This window comes from Anomaloglossus baeobatrachus, chromosome 5, assembly GCF_048569485.1.
Source record: "Anomaloglossus baeobatrachus isolate aAnoBae1 chromosome 5, aAnoBae1.hap1, whole genome shotgun sequence".
Classification (NCBI taxonomy): domain Eukaryota; kingdom Metazoa; phylum Chordata; class Amphibia; order Anura; family Aromobatidae; genus Anomaloglossus; species Anomaloglossus baeobatrachus.
This window is the reverse complement of record NC_134357.1, coordinates 75015429-75035269: the sequence shown is the minus strand read 5'-3', so window position 1 is coordinate 75035269 and position 19841 is coordinate 75015429. Positions and strand designations below refer to the sequence as shown.

General features: G+C 46.1%; 1 protein-coding gene across 1 annotated transcript in view; it reads left to right on the top strand.

Moving 5' to 3' along the window:
- The window catches only part of SEMA4G (semaphorin 4G), a 351753-nt gene that overhangs the window by 219688 nt on the left and 112224 nt on the right, over window positions 1–19841 (top strand). Inside the window, exons 4-5 of the mRNA XM_075348593.1 lie at window positions 16039–16101; window positions 17528–17626. Of these exons, the coding sequence (XP_075204708.1) occupies window positions 16039–16101; window positions 17528–17626 (162 nt within the window). The remainder of the gene's footprint in view (window positions 1–16038; window positions 16102–17527; window positions 17627–19841) is intronic.

Below are 19841 nucleotides of genomic sequence, written 5' to 3'. Positions count from 1 at the left end.
TAGGGTAGTAGGCAGCGGCGGACTGGAGTACCTGGGGCCCGCCAGCACCATGCAGTTACCGCACTGTATATAGGAATAACATACATACAAGTTATCATACAAGTATGAGATTTATGTACTTTTGTCCACATTCTGGTTTGATGTGTCCGGCCTCAGTCAATTCACTAATATTGAGCATGTCTGTTCAGCACGTGACCACATCTATGGCTACTTTCACACTTGCGTTCAGCGCAATCAGGCGCTATGGAGAATAGCGCAGTCCATTAACGCACTGCGCTGTTTTTCATAGACTTGTATTGATGACGCACTGTAACGGAAGTGTCTGCGTTGCATCCGCTGGATGACGCTGCGTCGTTATTTTGACGCAGCGTCGGGCGGAGGGAACGCTACATGTAACATTTTTTTGGTCGTTAAAATAACGCACCTTGACGGATTCCGTTGGAATCCGCCAAGGTGTCTAATGATTGTCTATGGTGGCGGATTCCGCCGCTATGCGCTAAGCGGCGGAATCCGCTGACAAATTCCGTCACGTTCTACTGAGCATGCTCAGCATGTCCAGCAGAATGAGCAAAATCATTTAAAATCACTCCTGATCTCTCTTTCCCCTCTCCCCTCCCACCTCTCATACTCACCGATCACGGGCACGACGCTGCACAGTTGTCACAAAGCTCCGGCGGCTTTTCCTCTTTTGAAAATGCTGGCCGCTCATTATTCCATCTAGTATTCACTGCTTCTCCCGCTCACCAGCGCCTATGATTGGTTGCTGTCAGACCCGCCCCCACGCTGAGTGACAGCTGTCTCACTGCAACCAATCACAGCCACCAGTGGGCGGGTCCATATCGTGCAGTACAATAAATAAATAAATAATTAAAAAAAAAACGGTGTGCGGTACCCCCCAATTTTGATACCAGCCAAGGTAAAGCCACATGGCTGAAGGCTGGTATTCTCAGGATGGGGAGCCCCACGTTATGGGGAGCCCCCCAGCCTAACCATATCAGCCAGCAGCTGCCTGGAATTGCTGCATCCATTAATTGCAACAGTCCATAGACTCTACCTGGCTCATCCCGGATTGCCCTGGTGCGGTGGCAATCGAGGTAATAAGGAGTTAATGTCAGCAGCCCATAGCTGCCACTAAGTCCTAGGTTAATCATGTCAGGCATCTATGAGACACCCACAATGATTAACCTGTAAGTGAAAGTAAATAAACACATACACCAGAAAAAATTACTTTATTTGGAATAAAATATAAAAAAATCACCCTCTTTCACCACTTTATTAATCCCCAAATACCCCTCCAGGTCCGGCGTAATCCACATGAGGCCCCGCGACGCATCCAGCTCTGCTACATGAAGCTGACAGGAGTGGCCGTAGAACACTGCCGCTCTTTGTCGGCTCCAGGCAGCAACTGAAGTGAGTCGCGCTGTCAGCGGGGACGTCACTGAGGTAATGTGTGCGGTGATGATTGGAGCGGTAGTGCTTGCGTGTGTGCGGTGATGATGGGTGCGGTAGTGCCGGTGTATGTGCGGTAGTGCCGGTGTATGTGTGGTGATGGTGAGTGCGGTAGTGCCTGCGTGTGTGCGGTGATGGTGAGTGCAGTAAGTGCCTGCGTGTGTGCGGTGATGATGATGGGGGCGGTAGTGTTCGGGGTGTGTGCGCAGTGATGATGGGGGCGGTAGTGCCGGCGGTGTGTGCCGTGAAGATGGGAGCGGTAGTGCCGGGGTGTGTGCAGTGATGATGGGAGAGGTAGTGCCGGGGTTTGTGCAGTGATGATGGGAGAGGTAGTGCCGGGGTTTGTGCAGTGATGATGATTGGGACGGTACTGACGGGGTGTGTGATGATGATAATGAGTGCGGTAGTGTCGGGGTGTGTCCAGTGATGATGGGGGCTCTCTCTCTCGGCTTAACACAATGCGTTATTTCACAGGAATTCGTTGCCTTTATATCACACTATTTACAACGCATCCATCACATGCGTCATACAACGCATTGTGACGGATGCCATTCAACGCAAGTGTGAAAGTAGCCTAAATCGCATACTTGCAGCTTCGTAACCTCCCAGTGTCACCATTGGCACCAGATAATCTTGACAGCGTGCAGTATGCGCACTGTGAGAATTCAGAAGTCTGCAGTCACATAGAGTGACACATAGAGTGACTGCAGGTCTTCTCAAACTTGGACAACCCTTTTAATGCTCCTAACAACATAAATAAAAACATAGTAACTCTTAACTTGTCAGATGGCACAAGACTTTATTAAAGAGATTGTCCACTACTTTTTAATACTGATGGCGTTTCCTTAGGATAGATCACCAATGCCCGATTGGCCAGGGTTCGGCACCTGGCACGCCAGCCAATCGCCTGTTCTAGGTACCGTGGCGGTGGTGGCCAGAAGTGCTCAGTTCCGGATCTGCTCCGTCTTCTGATAGTGGCAGCAGCCTACTATTAAAATCAATGAGGTGGATGTGCAGTACCCGGCCGCGGACACTATCAGAGGATAGAGCAGATCCAGAAATAAGCATTTCCGGCCACCTGCACCAAGAACAGCTGATCAGTGGGGGTCCCACTGCGCTCACATCAGAAGCAATGCGCAAGTGGGACCAAGGCCTAATGATGAGACATAGTCAGTATCACAAATAAACATTTACATTCAGGTACCTTATAGATGATGTTGTCTCTATCCGTTTCTTTCTATTCTTCACCTTGTCCTGACGCCATGATGACTTTTCACATCTTGTCTCTGCAGATTTCCATCTTCTCCGGTCTTCTGCAGCACATCCCGACACGATGCCCCTAAAAATAGCAGAATGATAATACTCCTATTTAAAAATATCTGCCCTACACTGTGCCCCAGAATAAATAATGACCCCTCACTGTGTTCTCTGCATGAAATATGACCCACACTGTCCTTCATATGGTACATGCCCCCCACACTGTCTTCTCCTTTCCATACTGAGCCTACTCTTCACACTGTCCTTTATACTGTGTCCCCTTATACTGCCCAGTCTTTATACTGTGCTCTCTCATCACACACCCCTCCTTGCTATGGCCTCACTGTCCTCCCATTCTGCCCCCTCTCCATACCTTCCCCCTCCACTACCCAGTCTCTATTCTGTGCCCCCTCACATTTTTCATCCCTTACTGTCTCCTCACTACCTTTGTCAAGGGAGGAATTTTGGGTCAAGACTGCTAATGGAGTCTTCGTTTAGGATCCAGAGACGGTGCCCCATTAATGCTGTATACCAGTGCCGATATATATCAATGTATATAAGACAAAGAACACAGACATGCTCTCTTTTCAGCCAGCATCACCAACTGACTTGGTTTTAATGAGATAGATCCAATTATACAGTAAGTAAGCCTAAATAACCTTGAAACTAACGAAGGAGTGCATTCACTCCCCAATTTCTCACATCACTCCTGCCCTCCCGTACATTCCTTTTGTGTGAACATTACTGATAAGAGTTTATAGCTTCACATCTGGCTTCATCATCTTTAGTTAACTCCTTCATGATTATACAACTTTGAATTATACTATAGGTCTGTGCAATTGCTACACAGACAGACAGATAATTTTGCATCTACATCTACATTTTGATTTAGTTATATACACAGATATTCTTATTACGTTTAAATAAACATACTACAGCTCAGGTGACCTCCACAGTCCCCCCTTTAATAAAATATCTGTGAATATTATTAACCTTAAATTTAAAAATTTTCCCCATTTAGATATATTTTATTATTTGGGACTTATTTGTGACCTATTGCCCTTGGGACTTTAATTATATCTATATCTATATATGCGGGCTTTTCATGAAATCGGTTGTTTAATTTAACACTATAGGCTTTTTTTTGCTCCCCCCCTTAAGTACTTATTTTTATTTATTAAATATAACTCTATGATTTATAGGGGCTATTAGAATTGGCGTTATTACTCTTATTAGGGCACATTATCCTGATTAGGAAAAATTGAATCTAAACCTTATTTAAAAATTAGCACATAATTAAAAAAACAAAAAACAAAAGGACATTTGGAAATTGTCCATGGTTCTTCTTTCTGGATATTAAACAAAAAGGAGGATGCTTAGTCAGTGCTAGTCCACTTAGGGCCACTTTGTGAACCTGGATAATCTGCTCTTGATAAAAAAACAACAAAACATGATGAGGCTTCATGTGAACAGTTTGTGGCCCAGACTTGGAAAAACCTTCTGGAATAATGGGTTGAATAGCGGCCGCTTTCTGCTTCGGTTGTGTTGGGTCCATTGGTTTTTGAGATGTGACGTCAAGTCGCGTGTCACTGCCAGTGCTCCGCAGACTAGGCCGGAGAGACATCAGCCTGATGGGATAAGCTCTTCCAAAACTTTTCCTGAAATGAGATTTTCCATATCTAGCATTTTGTATTAAGGAAAATTACTGAAATTAGTAGGAAACAAAAACATTTGTAATGGTTAGATTACATTAACCAAACCACATTTTTGGGTCTATGAAATGGCTGAATTAAGTATTTTCGACTACTCAATTCGTACCTTCAACAGTCCTCCCCTTGACTTATTTCTGCCATTTCCAAATACTAAGGGTACCGTGTTCCCTTAGGAAAAGAGGAAGAAAGATCTGTTGGGAAATCCTGCCTGACTGAACGTTGAGGCATGGGTGGAGAGGGGAATGGGATTTCTTCACCGGTTTGAGACCAAGGACCCCTAGGCGAGTCCTCACCCTTTGTAGTTGGACTTTCCCATGTCTCAAGGTTCTCTAAGTCCTCTCTTCTGTTTCGGCAATGATGGTTTGGGACTGTACAGGTTTTTTGTAAAGGATAAATATAAGCAGGACAGTCAGTGCAGCTTCTGTGGATCGACCCTTCTGCAATGCGGGGCGTGAATCTATGTTGTCCTGCCGTTGAGCTTTATCGAAATTTCTGTGTCCTTTTAGGATTAATCAGTCTCCGGACCGAAAACCATATACTACTAACTCTGATTTAGGATCTGGAATTAGAAAATACACTTGTTTATTTCACTAATTAGTCAATCATATGAAAATTATACATGGTTTGCGCTAGACCAAAGAAAAACATTTTACATTGGAACCTGTTTATTACTAAAGAGAAACACAACACACACTAAAGAGAAATACAACACGCATTGATTTACAACTTATCAGTTTGTTTGTTTGTTTACATACCACTTGCATTATGTGGATTTTCAGCAATGACGTCGTTTTCTGCACTGGAAAGCCTCTGACCAGACCTGGAAAGAAATCTACACAACACGCACAGACTTGCATACAACGTGCTCATGATAAACATCTATAATCAGTTTGCAGTCTCTAAGAATGGGTAGAGCAGGTGCAGGGTGTTTCTACGGACTCTTTACAGTTTTTCCTCATTGTTTTAAAAACGTGCTTCACAAGACTGGGTGAGTTTGTCTACCTGGGTACTGAACCCTGGCGTCACCAAAGCGCACACTGATATCCAACTTTCACAGATGTTAGTCCATGTTACTTGGGCCATCATTAAGAAGAGATCTCATGGCAGAGAAAGCTTACCGCCCTTCATCCACAGACCTTCCTCAGTCAGCCGGCTCCCTGCGTCTCGCACTCCACTTCTTATTGGTTCACTTTTTCCTGTAGGGATTTAAGAACACAAGGAGTGACAGAAGTCACTGACATGACCGGTGTCACCGAGGCATGGTCTTTATGCATGGTAAAGGACTCCTCAACTCTAGGCCCGTTCACTGCTTCTTGGTCAGCTGCACCTATACGGGGATCTCCATCCGATTCCATCAGCTCAGATCTAGACTTTCTTTTCGGCGTACCTAGCTTATTTGACAACAGGAAAGATCTACATCCTACATACATTTTGACTATCTTACCTACCTCTGCTCCACCCATCTAGAGAGGCACTTACGTCACTTCCTTCTGTACCGATAGGAGGGGAGGGAGTGGCCTAAATTTAGATTACCTCATGTTGTGTGAACTGTAGCATATCCAGTGCAGAATCGACCACCATCTTGTTCCATCTATAAAAACAAAGACTAAAAGAAATATAGATTAGATCATTCCTATAACAGACATATATTCCTACATTCATAATAATCCAATAAACATGACATAACTGTTGCAAAAAAAAGGCCAGCTTTAAAGCCTGCTTTAAAGCCTATCCAATATATCTGCTGCTGGAAAAATGCAATAGATATCTACTTCCTCCCTTTTTATAAACTACTGTGGCAAAATATATAGGTCTATAACAGTAAACAATATGATTAACTAATAAATAAATATAACTTATACTCTACTGGGAAATTTTGAAACCTTACAACAGGGTTCATAGATATTCTGTATCTACAAAAGAAAAGGACAGTAATCAATATTGGCATTTTGTATGCAAAAATAATAGAAAACAAAAACATAACCATAAAAACAAAAAAACCTAATTTGTATATTTTAAAAAATATACTTTTCCCTGCAAAAATAATTCAATTATTTAAATAGCAGCAGAATACTATTGATAATCTCCTATGAAATTTTGAACTTTAAGGATTAAACAAAATCCACTCCACCAGCCGGAAAAAACACTTGTTAGTACATAAGACAGAAACTGCTTTGTAAATCTGCTGAAACTACTTTTTTTTTTTTTTTTTTTACAACTTTTCCTACTTCCTTCTTTTTTCTTTTTTTTCTGCTCTCTACAACTTGTGACTAGCAGCAGCTTACTGATAATACTCCCACACATCCCTGCACTGACTTATGCCCCCCCTGACTCCTTCAGGATGCACGATGTTAGAACAGCTGGTGGGAAAAACAGATACAAGAAAAAAAACCATGGGCAGAACTTTCACTATAGAAATATATAAAATATATTTCTGTACCGTGTCAGCCAGCAGAAACAAAGGTACTACAGAAACATATATTATAGAAACCTTAAGATCTTAAGATTGATGGAGTGGAATGGAGAACATCATTAAAGCGGGTAGCTTGGGATTGGAAATCACTGCAACAAAAACAAGCAGTCCGGGGCTCCCCCCTGCGTCATTAGGGAAGGTTGGGGCAGACTCCTGGGTGCAGCCGGACTGTGGGCAGTATCTTGGAAAATCTCCTAAAACTGATTTAAAGGGATACTATGATACTCTGGGAAAAGGCACACCTGGCTTCAGGTAGATCATTACTGAATCTACAGGGAACACGTTTATTGTAAATTTATGTGTTGCAGGTTTTGGTTACGGTTTTGAGGGTACCTGGCCAAACACTGAGATTTGGAGGTGTGACACTTTCTTTGATAGTGACCGGGCTGACCACAACGCCAACAATTCTGTTGCTGGCTCTGCTGGTTTTGTTGATTGGGAGCTACGTATACGGGGTTTGGGCCCTGTCGGGGCATGGGCTGTGGTGGGGGCTGCACCGGCGCAGTTGTATACACAAATTGATCTTGAGCCCATCTTTTTAAAGCGGCACAATACTGTTGTCCACTTTAAAAAAATAGTGTCATCAGTGCCTGGGTGCATTGGGAGATGGGGCTCCATTAAGGGCCAAAAACTGTCTCCTGCTTTTACTTTGGTGAGATTATCTAGGTCTTTCCGCGCAGCTGAGTATAACTGATGGACCTGTAGCATCTTCCTATAAAATCGCATAGGGTTAATGCTGGGATCTGGCAGGCAGGGGATTAATGCCGCTGACTGGGTGGGGTTGAAAGGGACATATTTAAATGAGGGCTGTTCCTCGTCAGATTCGGGGTAAGGCTCACTATGTGTCCTAAGGGAAAAAGGGGGATCCAAGGGGAGGGGATTGGTAATTGGGGAGTGTGACGGCAGACTGGCCGGTGAGGGGAGAGACGGCATTGCAGGTATGGGAGGGAAAAGGGGTATGGGTGTGGAAAGGGTTAAGGGATGCTGTCTAATAACTACAGCATCTGTGAATATCTCCGGGACGGGGAATAGAATGGGGATCAGGTTGTGGGGCAGCAACAAAACAACCTATCGGAGGACCCTCAGATCTGTCCTCAGACTCGGGTAACATATAGTAAAACACAACATCTCCTCGCTCATCTTCATCTTCAACCTCAATATATCTTTCTGATAGCAATGCCTGCGATATTCTGCCAAACAATTCTGCATCATTCAACAATCTCCTGTCTTTTAACTTGCCCTTTTTCGCTTTCAATGCTGTTGCCCATAGTGACGGTTGTAACCGACCTCCTTTTGGTAATTCTAACATTTTAAACATCTCCAAGGCATGGCGTACAGCTTTCTTCCCTTCTCTCTCTGCAACTAGCTCTAACACATTCTGTGAACCTTCAGGCCTCTCAACTTTCTGCCTCCTCTATCTGAACATTTTTGCTATGTTGGTGGTGTCTGGATTACACTAATATAACCATGCGGTGAGCGTTAGAGTCCGGCCGGCACCTAAGGCTACACCTCTATACTAGCTGGCAACTCCTCAGCTATATAGTAATAAGGGTATCCCGTGATATGGAGGAGGGGTACAAAATGTATTCCCTCCGGACTTGATCAGCTGCACCAAAATTAATGTCCTAATCCCTATCTTCAGCCACGGGAACCCCCTAATAAGGGTATCTCGTGATATGGAGGAGGGGTACAAAAGGTATTCCCTCCGGACTTGGTCAACTGTATCAAAATTAATGTCCTAATCCCTATCTTCAGCCACGGGAACCCCCCCGCGTCTTTAATTACAGACCGGGTCAGTCTAACTAGCTATATCCAGCCACCACCATCTTTCCTGCCCTAACAACCGTCCTCTGGATCCCGTGTGACACTCGATCCACACCTCAGGGCTGGGATCGTGCTCTGAGCTCCAGCGGGCACTACCCCTGAGTCACAATCAGGTACCTTTTAACACCGATATGGACACACAGCCCGTCACTCCCTCCTCTCCAAAACCAACCACAACGGTAGTGAATACACAGCATGTAACACTTACCCGTGGGGTCGGAGGTGATCAGCCTGTTTGGAGGAGAGGGAGATCTCAGTCCGCGACGTCCAAACCATCGGTATCTCCAGGTCGGTAATGCGTCCTTGAAGGAGCTCCACGTTGGTGCGCCAAACTGTCAAGGGAGGAATTTTGGGTCAAGACTGCTAATGGAGTCTTCGTTTAGGATCCAGAGACGGTGCCCCATTAATGCTGTATACCAGTGCCGATATATATCAATGTATATAAGACAAAGAACACAGACATGCTCTCTTTTCAGCCAGCATCACCAACTGACTTGGTTTTAATGAGATAGATCCAATTATACAGTAAGTAAGCCTAAATAACCTTGAAACTAACGAAGGAGTGCATTCACTCCCCAATTTCTCACATCACTCCTGCCCTCCCGTACATTCCTTTTGTGTGAACATTACTGATAAGAGTTTATAGCTTCACATCTGGCTTCATCATCTTTAGTTAACTCCTTCATGATTATACAACTTTGAATTATACTATAGGTCTGTGCAATTGCTACACAGACAGACAGATAATTTTGCATCTACATCTACATTTTGATTTAGTTATATACACAGATATTCTTATTACGTTTAAATAAACATACTACAGCTCAGGTGACCTCCACACCTTCTGTGTGTCCAAATACGTTTCCGCCTCACTCCCCATCTTGCCCACTTGCTCCTCATACCTTGTCACTCTTTATTCTGTGTCCTCAAAATTTCTTTCCAGTTTGCTCCCCATACCATGTCCGTATACATTCCCCCAACCATACATCACCCCTCTTCCTCTCTCCCTATACATCACCCCTCATCCTCTCTCCCCCCATACTGTGTCCAAATATAGTTCCCTCTCACCATCCGCTCTCCTCCATACTGTGTATATAGATACTGCCCCCTCCCCATCCTCTCTCCTCCACTGTGTATATAGATACTGCCCCTCCCCATCTTCTCTCCTCTATACTGTGTATATAGATACTGCCCCCTCCCCATCCTCTCTCCTCCACTGTGTATATAGATACTGCCCTCTCCCCATCCTCTCTCCTTCGCTGTGTGTATAGATACTGCCCCCGCCCCATCCTTTCTCCTCCATACTGTGTATATAGATACTGCCCTCCCCATCCTCTCTCCTCCACTGTGTATATAGATACTGCCCCCTCCCCATCCTCTCTCCTCCATACTGTGTATATAGATACTGCCTCCTCCCCGTCTTCTCTCCTCCACTGTGTGTATAGATACTGCCCCCTCCCAATCCTCTCTCCTTCACTGTGTATATAGATACTGCCCCCTCCCCATCCTCTCTCCTTCACTGTGTATATAGATACTGCCGCTGCCCCATCCTCTCTCCTCCATACTGTGTATATAGATACTGCCCTCTCCCCATCCTCTCTCCTCCATACTGTGTATATAGATACTGCCCTCTCCCCACCCTCTGTCCCCTCATACTGTTTTTATATACTGCCCCCTCCCCATCCTCTCTCCTCCATACTGTATAGATACTGGCCCCTCCCCACCTTCTGTCCCCTCATACTGTGTCCACTGATAGTTCCCTCTCCCCTTCCTCTGCCCCCTCATGCTGTGTCCATAGATACCCCCCTCTCACCCTATAATGTTCCTCTTCGCTGTCACTGTCTTAAGCTCCACACTGTAGCACTTCTCCACGCTCTCTGCTGCCTCTGCACTGTGGCCCTGACTTCCGGGTCAGCAGTGTGATCAGCTGACCTGATCACCTGACAGCCGTCTCTCTGACCCGGAAGTCAGGGCCGGGCATAGCTTCAATTGTCCTCGCGTCTGACAGATACGAGGACAATCGAGCAGTGGGAGTCGCACGCTGCAGCTTCTATGAGTGTGGCTGTCAGCGTGACGGCTGCGCTCAGAGAATAGCCAGCTCCCACTGGAGGGTCGCAAACGCAGCTGCCAGGGAGACTTTCACAGCGCTGCATCAGGCAGCCCGACAGCACCCGTCTGACAGCTGCGCCCTTGGAAAACCAGCCCCCCCCTAGATACGCCCCTGGGTGAAGAGCCCCCGCACCCCCCCCTCCGGTGTCCCTGCTCGCCTCCCTGGGCCCCCGCCTTCTATACTCACGTGCTGCTGCTCCTGCAGCCTGGCCTGGGGCGACACCGGGTCCGATGCTGCCGGCACCCGCACAGGAAGGAAGCAGTCATCGCTCTGAGACTGCCTCCTCCTGCAGTGTCGCTGCGCAGAGGAGTCAGAGCGGCAGTGCACAGGAGTGTGAGGAGTGACAGCAGGCAGAGCAGGGAGATCGCTCTCCCTGCTTGCCACTGCAGAGGGAATGGTATTGTCGCTAATCATATCGGCAATGTGCCGATATGATTAGTGAAATTACCGGCCGGGGGGGCCTCTCTCACATATCCATAGGGGCCCAGGGTTTGTAGGGGGATGCTGGGCCTAGGGGGTGTGGCCATCAATAGCAGGGGCCCACCGGGGGTTCTCCCGACCTCCTGGTGGGCCAGTCTGACCCTGGTAGTAGGAAGGTGCACGTTACTCTTTGTAAAATGACCTAAATGCTGTTGCTGCCTCTGCCACTCTTTTTAACCAGATCATCAAACATGCCCCTCCCACTTGGTGCAGCCCCTTGATTCTTTGCGCATTTTTATTAACCCGTGCCGCTTCCCTTGCAGTCCTAGGCCCTATCCTTATTCAGTTGAGTGCCAGCTAAGAAGCAAGGGTACAGTGAAGAAATTTGTTATGATGTTGTAGTTTGGTCATTACTTTGTAGATACGATCAGTATCAGACAATTCCAGCTGGGAAGGACTCGTTAAGGGGATTAAAAGTCATTTTCCGCCATTCTCTTTCCAGAGTTGCAATTTGTATTGCAGGTCAGATCTGATTACTTGAATGGGAAGCCAAAATTATTTATATACGGATCAGCAGAAATCCAAGGCTGACACTTGCATTTATGCCACAGGATAGCAGTTAGATGTGCTGTGGATCCGCATGAGGATTAGCCCCATTTAATGGAACTAATCTGTCTGCTTCTCAATATAATCGACAAGAAAATATTTGGTGAAAATTTTCCATAATGTAGAAATGAGGTTGATGAAATCCGATGGTGAATAGGATATAAACTGTATTCAGAGCGGCACGGTGGCTCAGTGGTTAGCACTGTTGCTTTGCAGCTAAAGGCTACTTTACACACTGCGATATCGGTCCCGATATCGCTAGTGTGGGTACCCCCCCCCCCATCTGTTGCGCGACACGGGCAAATCGCTGCCCGTGCCGCACAACATCGCCCAGACCCGTCACACTACTTACCTGCCCGGCGACGTCGCTGTGACCGGCGAACCGCCTCCTTTCTAAGGGGGCGGTCCGTGCGGCATCACAGCGACGTCACTGAGCGGCCGCCCAATATCAGCGGAGGGGCGGAGATGAGCGGGACGTAACATCCCGCCTACCTCCTTCCTTCCGCATAGTGGCCGGGAGGCAGGTAATGAGAGCTTCCTCGTTCCTGCGGCGTCACACGGAGCGATGTGTGCTGCCGCAGGAACGAGGAACAACCTCGTTACTGCTGCAGTAACGATATTTGAGAATGGACCCCCGATTTGCAACGATGCAAAATTGCTCATCGGTGTCACACGCAACGACATCGCTAATGCGGCCGGATGTGTGTCACCAATTCCGTGACCCCAACGAGTTCGCATTAGCGATGTCGTAGCGTGTAAAGCCCCCTTTAGTTGTCCTTCACATACACACACAAAAAAACCCCAAAAAAACAAAAAACAAACAAAACACCATTCTTCTCACCTGTGCTCCATTCCCTCGGCTGCCTCTTGTTGTCTGCAGGCCCGTGCCCCTGTTGATTATCGCGGCCGGTGCAAGGGCAGTAGCCACTGTCAGCGATTTATGTCAAATGATTGTTTTGCCTGCGCTGCGCGCGCAGAGTCAAGCTCTCTGTGCACAACGTTTCCAATGCAGCTGTAGCCGTCCACCAGTCAGAGGTAAGGCTACTTTAACACATCCGGTTTTTGCTCTGCGGCACAATACGGCGCTCTGCAGAAAAACCGCAACCGTTTTTTTTGCCGCCGGTTGTGGGTTTTTTTGCATAGACTTACATTAGTGCCGTATTGTGCAGCATGGGCTTGCGTTCGGTCCGGTTTTTGCCGCATGCGGCAGATTTAGCCGATGCCGCGGCCGGATGGAACGTTGCCTGCAACGTTTTTTGCTCCGGCAAAAAAAACCGCATTACGCCGCATCTGGCCGCTGCGACGCATTTTTCAATGCATGCCTATGGACGCCGGATGCGGCGCGATGCGGAAAAAGCCGCATCCGGCCGCCGCATGCGGTTTCTTCCACTGCGCATGCTCAGTAGCGTGCCGCAACCGGAAAAAAACGGACCGGCCGCATGTAAAAACTTATGCAAAGGATGCAGTGTTTTCACCGCATCCGTTGCATAGGTTTCACAGCCGGATTGAGCCGCACGGCTCAAACCGGATGTGTGCAAGTAGCCTAAGCAGCTGAGGTCAGGCAGTTTCCATTGGATGAATAGTTGTGCCCAGAGCAATGGACTCTGAGCGCGCAGCGACGGCAAAACAATCATCTGACATAAAGCGCAGACAGTGGCTGCGGGCGGCCCCTGCACCGGCCGCGATAGTCAACAGGGGCACGGGCCTGGGGGCCGCACAAAGCAGCCTGAGGGGCCGCATGCGGCCCACGGGCCGCGTGTTTGAGACCTCTGTATTACAGGGTTTGGGTCCAGCTCGAGCCTGTGGAGCTAGGCTCATTTGCTGTTGGCGAACTGAACCTCGACAGAACCGCTCATCTCTGATCACAATAAAACTGCAGTATGCGGACATACCCTAAAGGCCATGTCTCACTAAGCGACATCGCTAGCGACATCGCTGCTGAATCACGTTTTTTGTGACGCAACAGCGATGTTGCTAGCAATATTGCTGTGTGTGACATCCAGCAACGACCTGGCCCCTGCTGTGAGGTCGACGGTCATTGCTGAATGTCCTGGACTATTTTTTGGTCGTTGCTCTCCCGCTGTGAAGCACACATCGCTGTGTTTGACAGCGGGAGCCAACGATCTGAATGTACAGGGAGGAGGGAGCCGGCTTCTGTCAGCCGGCGGTAAGCTGGTAACTAAGGTACATATCGGGTATCCAAGCAAGGCGCTTTGCTTAGTAACCCAATGTGCACCATAGTTACGTGTGCAGGGAGCCAGCTTCTGGCAGCTGTGGACGCTGGTAACCAAGGTACATATCGGGTATCCAAGCAAAGCGCTTTGCTTAGTAACCCGATGTGTACCACAGCGTCGTTACACAGGTCGCTGGTGGCTGATCGCTGTGGAGATCTGCCTGATTGACAGCTCACCAGCGACCATGTAGCGACGCACCAATGATCCCTGCCAGGTCAGATCGCTGGTGGGATCAATGGTTGCGTTGCTTACTGTAACGGTACACTTAGGTGTGCTCTGGATCCGCATGAGGATTAACACCATTCAATGGAACTAATCTGTCTGCTTCTCAATAGAATCGGAAAGAATAAGTTTGGTGGTGAAATGTTCTATAATGTACAAATTAGGATTATGATAGGATACAAACTGTATTCAAGGCAGCATGGTGGCTCAGTGGTAACTCAGTTGTTGGGGTCCTGAGTTAAAATCCCACTAAGGACAACATCTGGAGGAGTCTGTATGTTGCCCCTATTGTTCTCTGGGTTCCTCCTAAACGCCAAAGACATACTGATAGGAATTCAGATTGTGAGCCCCACAGTGATGATGCCTGTGGATTGTTATGGCACTGGATAAGCAACTGATCTATTGGATAGGGTTGAATTTGATCACTAGGGGTCTGACCATTGGGATCTTCATCGATCCTTACAACTCGATCTTCAGAGCCCCCACCCCCACCCCGAACACACACATCACCTCCACTTCATTCATTCTCAATGGAAGTTCCATAGATAGCCAAGTGCAGCGCTGGGGATACTGGTGGCTGGATCCCACTAATCTAAAAGCTATCCTCTATCTTATCTATAAGGGATAACCTAATAATTTGGTATGGTAGAAACCCTTTAATTGCTTCATTTACAGTCAATATTCCGGCTGATTGTGGACTCTCTGGGTAAAATAAATAGTGTTGGGTGGGCGATCTCTGACTGCAAACCCCAGTGGGTGAAGAGGGTGCACAGACGGTTCTATTCTACAACACACATGAGGGGTTCTGGTCCCAGCCTTTGGGAGCCATTTCATGAATATCTATATGACCCCTTTAATCATCTGCTCCCCATTAGCTCCAATACTGCTGAGTTCCAGAATGGCAATAGACCTCCTGCCAAAATCTCTTTTTGGGAGCCATAAAACCGATGCGTATGCATTACTCCGACAGCGGCAGACACATTACTGCATGGAAAGAAGCTCTAAAGCACAGTAACAATGTCACCATCTGCCTTCTTACATATATACTGTAAAGTGTCCTAAAGCTGAAAGCCATATCATCTAAAGTATAAATAGTTAATATTAATAATCGTGATGTTGTGGTTGACTATTACTACACTGGCTCCTGATCTGGAGACATCTGCTGCTGATAGCATAACCCTCAAATACAGATGGTACTAAGTTTAAAGGGAATTTGTCACCATGTTTTTCCTCCCCCTTCTGAGAGCAGCATAATGTAGGGGCAGAGACCCTGATTCCAGCGATGTGTGACTTACTGAGCTGTTTGCTCTCATTTTGATAAAATCAATGTTTTTTCTGCTGCAGATCTAGCAGTTATACAGAGCTATAAATATGCTGGACTACCTGCAGCACACCAAGTAGTCCGCTAAGGATAATCTACTCCTGATTTTATCAAAACTACACTAAGGAGCCCAGTAAGGGACACATTGCTGGAATCAGGATCTTTGCCCCTACGTTATGCTGCTCTCAGATTAGGTGGCAAAAACCTGGTGACAGATTCCCTTTAAGCAATGAGTTGAGTGATATTGGGCATCTTGACAATGTATTTCTGCACCCAGGAAACATATTGCTTTTATTGATGGTCATAAATAGCAGCTGCATTTTCCATCCCTTCATTAACCAAGATAATAATATCTTCACTAATACTGTATAAGCCACAATACTAATTTATTATTTCTCTGTTTATTCTAGATCCACTGGGAAGTTAATGTGAATGAGACCAAGGCGTGCCAGGACAAAGGCCGAAACAATCAGGTAAAAAGGACAACCCCTTCACCCCCTGGCGATTTTCCATTTTTGTTTTTCCTTCACCTTCTTCCAAGAGCCATAACTTTTTTTTCCCCCTCTCAATTTAGCCGTATGAGGGATCGTGTTTGGGGGATGAGTTGTACTTTTGAATGAAACCATTAATTCTACCATATAGTTTACTGCAATATGGGAAGACACTTCCAAGTGCTCGGATAATGTAAAAAAAAAATGCAATTCCACATTTGTTTTTTGGGTTTTTTATTTACCATGTTCACTATATGGTAAAACTGACCTGGCAGTACGAATCCCCAGATCAGTGCGAGTTTGTAGATACCAAACATGTACGAGTATAGCTGTTTTTTATTTAATTGATGAAAAAAAAATTTGAAATTTGTCCCAAAAAAATTGGCGCGTTTGTTACCACTTTCTGAGACACATAACATTCTCATTTTTCGGGATCTGGGGCCATGTAAGGTCTTATTTTTTGCGCCCTGAGCTGATGTTATTAATTATACCATTTTGGTGTAGATATAATGTTTTGATCGCCTCTTATTGTACTTTATTGCAATGTTGCGGAGGCCCAAAAAACGTATTTTTGCATTTTTTATTTTTTTTTTCCATTATGTTGTTTACCGATGAGATTAATTTATTTTATATTTTAGTAGAACAGGAATTTCTGAGCACAGCGATACCAAATATGTGTATTTTTTTTATTCTTTTATTTTCACGGGGGCAAAAGGGGGGCGATTTGGACTTTTATGGGTTTTTTTATTTACCGTTCGGGTTCGCCCCTCACTAGCCGTAATGTATTCTTGGGTTTGTACAGTTCGGGGAGTATATTAAGCATGTTCCCTCATTTTTATGCGTATATGGGGTTTTTTTATTTACCGTTCGGGTTCGCCCCTCACTAGCCGTAATGTATTCTTGGGTTTGTGCAGTTCGGGGAGTATATCGAGCATGTTCCCTCATTTTTATGCGTATCTCGTTTTGGACAGATGCAGAATACAGGCTGCCATATATAGTCCGGTGTTTTTTGCTGACAGGTTGCGCAGCTCCCCGCGTCGTGTTACATAATCACTGACAGTTATTCCAATTATAGCGTTTTATTACAGAGTCGCTATTTTTGTATTTCCAAAAAAAAAAATGTTATGGAAACTGGCACCAGGTCGGAGCTCGTTATTAATCATTCCTAGAATAATGAAGTCTATTGTTTAGGTTACAGCTGAATATCGTTGTAACAAGCATTGTCTGGTCAAGTTATCTCTGTGAAATCTCTCTGCATTTATAGTATATCCTAAAGAAGCTCTTGTTCTGCCAAATTCAGTTTATGAAGCAGATACTGTTTAATGTAAGATTAGTTTGTCTCCTCACCAGCAGAATTTAGTGCTCTTGTGCTAGCACATAATCGTTTCCTTTTTTCTTTTGCCGGCAGACCGAGTGTTTCAACCATATAAGGCTTTTGCAGAGGTTTAATGAAACCCACCTGTATGTCTGCGGGACGCACGCCTTCTCCCCTCTGTGCGGCTACATTGTAAGTACCAGCACTGTTTATTGTATCTGTTGTCCATTTCCTCAAAGTTCTGAATTATTTGTATAATTTAGTAATTAATATAATTATTTGTGGTACGTTCAAAGGGAACCTGTCACCAGATATGGGGCCTATAAGCTGCAGCCATCACCAGTGGGCTTTTTATACAGCATTCTTGATAAATCTGTTTTTATTGAAATTTTTTCATCAAAATACAATTACATAAAGAAAGCAACAAAGAGTATGAATAAAATACTGATTATTACATTAGCCACATCCTCCTCATATTATCGACCCGATAACCGAATGACAGTCGCAACGGTTTATCTCAATATCATATCACAAAACCACATAATACTTATTAGAAGCCTCCAGGTCGGTGTAATAGTTTCCAACCTAACCTGAATCACCTTAAAGGGAACCTGTCAGCAGAAATTTTGCTTTAAACCTAAATGTTTCCCCCTCTGCAGCTCCTGGGCTGCATTCTAGCAAGGTTCCTGTTGTTTTTTTGCCCCCTTTTAGACCAAATATAATACTTTATAAAGTTGTACCTTTTGGGATGCAAATCTTCTAAATTATCCATGGGGGCGAGCTGTCTGGTGTCCGTTACTGTCCCTCCTGCCAATTTACGCCGTCCCCCAACTCTCCATTTCATACTTCAGGACGCCGCCCAGTGCGCCCGAGGTCCAGCGCATGCGCAGTGCCACTGTAGCAGGTCTGTGCACTGCATGCACAGTGTGACCGCTGGTGATGTTTGCGCAGGCACGAGATTATGGGCGGCGCTGATTGTCATCGCAAGTGCCCGTCCATAATCTAGTGCCCGCGCTTTCCCCTCTGCCTCCAACGTTCTGCGCAAGCACTGGCCAGATGACCGCACGTCCCGTCATTCCCATCTTTCCCTGGAGCAGGAAATAGATGGGAGGAGCGGAGCAGGACACCACCGGTTACGACCAGCGCTTGCGCAGAACACTGGAGGCAGAGGGGAAAGCGCGGGCACTAGATTATGGGCGGGCACTTGCGATGACAATCAGCGCCGCCCATAATCTCATTGGGGGACGGCATAAATCGGCAGGAGGGACAGTAACGGACACCAAACAGCCCGCCCCCATGGACGATTTAGAATATTTGCATCCCTAAAGGTACAACTTTATAAAGTATTATATTTGGTCTAAAAGGGGGCAAAAAAACAACAGGAACCTTGCTAAAATGCAGCCCAGGAGCTGCAGATGGGGAAACTTTTAGGTTTAAAGCAAAATTTCTGATGACCGGTTCCCTTTAAGATATGGCTAACTAGACTCCGAACCACAAAGAAAAAGAAGTATTCCAAAAGCATTAAAAACAGAATAAAAGAGGGGCGGAGGCGGACAGAGGAAAATAAGAGACCAAGAAGGATTAGACAAAGGATTTGAGGGGAAGGTAAGGGGGGTCTGTGGGTATGCGCGGTTACCAAAACAAGGCTTGGAAGTCCGAGGACTCCTTGAACAACACCCAGGGTTGCCAGACCTTAATAAATTTCTCAGTACTACCCATCACCATTGCTGAAAGTTCCTCCATGTGACAAATATGCGACAGCTCCATCTGCCACTCCCCAGTCGTGGGGGCCTCTGTGGCTCTCCAGTGCCTAGGAATGACTGCTCGGGCTGCTATCAAGCAAAATCGAAAAAGGCTCCTCTTTTGCTGCCTTACTAAGTTTTATACAGTATTCTAACATGCTGTATATAAGAGCCCAGGCCGCTGTGTAGAACGTAAAAAAGCGCTCTAAAGTGGATTTGGGCCATATGGGCCTGCGCAGGACCTCAATGCCGGCGCGTGTGTGTGACTTAGGACGCGTCTTGCACCCCGGTGACATAATAAGGACGACAAAGATGGTGGAAATAGGTGGCGCCAGCACCAGACAATGAAGACGCCCATCTGACCCAAATCCACTGCAGTGCGACCGTTTAGGTGAGTATTATGAAGTGTTTTTTATGTTCTACACAGCGGCCTGGGCTCTTATATACAGTATTCTAACATGCTGTATATAAGAGCACGGTGGTGGTGGCCGCAGCTTAAAGGCCGAAAAACTGGTGACAGGTTCCCTTTAAAAGGGTTGTCACACAAGAAAAAACAGTTCCATAACTTTTTGGCACCCCTTCTAATAACCAGAGGAGACCTCCCTCCAACAAAGAGTGGATTTCTCTAGCTCTGGTGGACCTGTCCTGTCCATTTTCATTAGAGA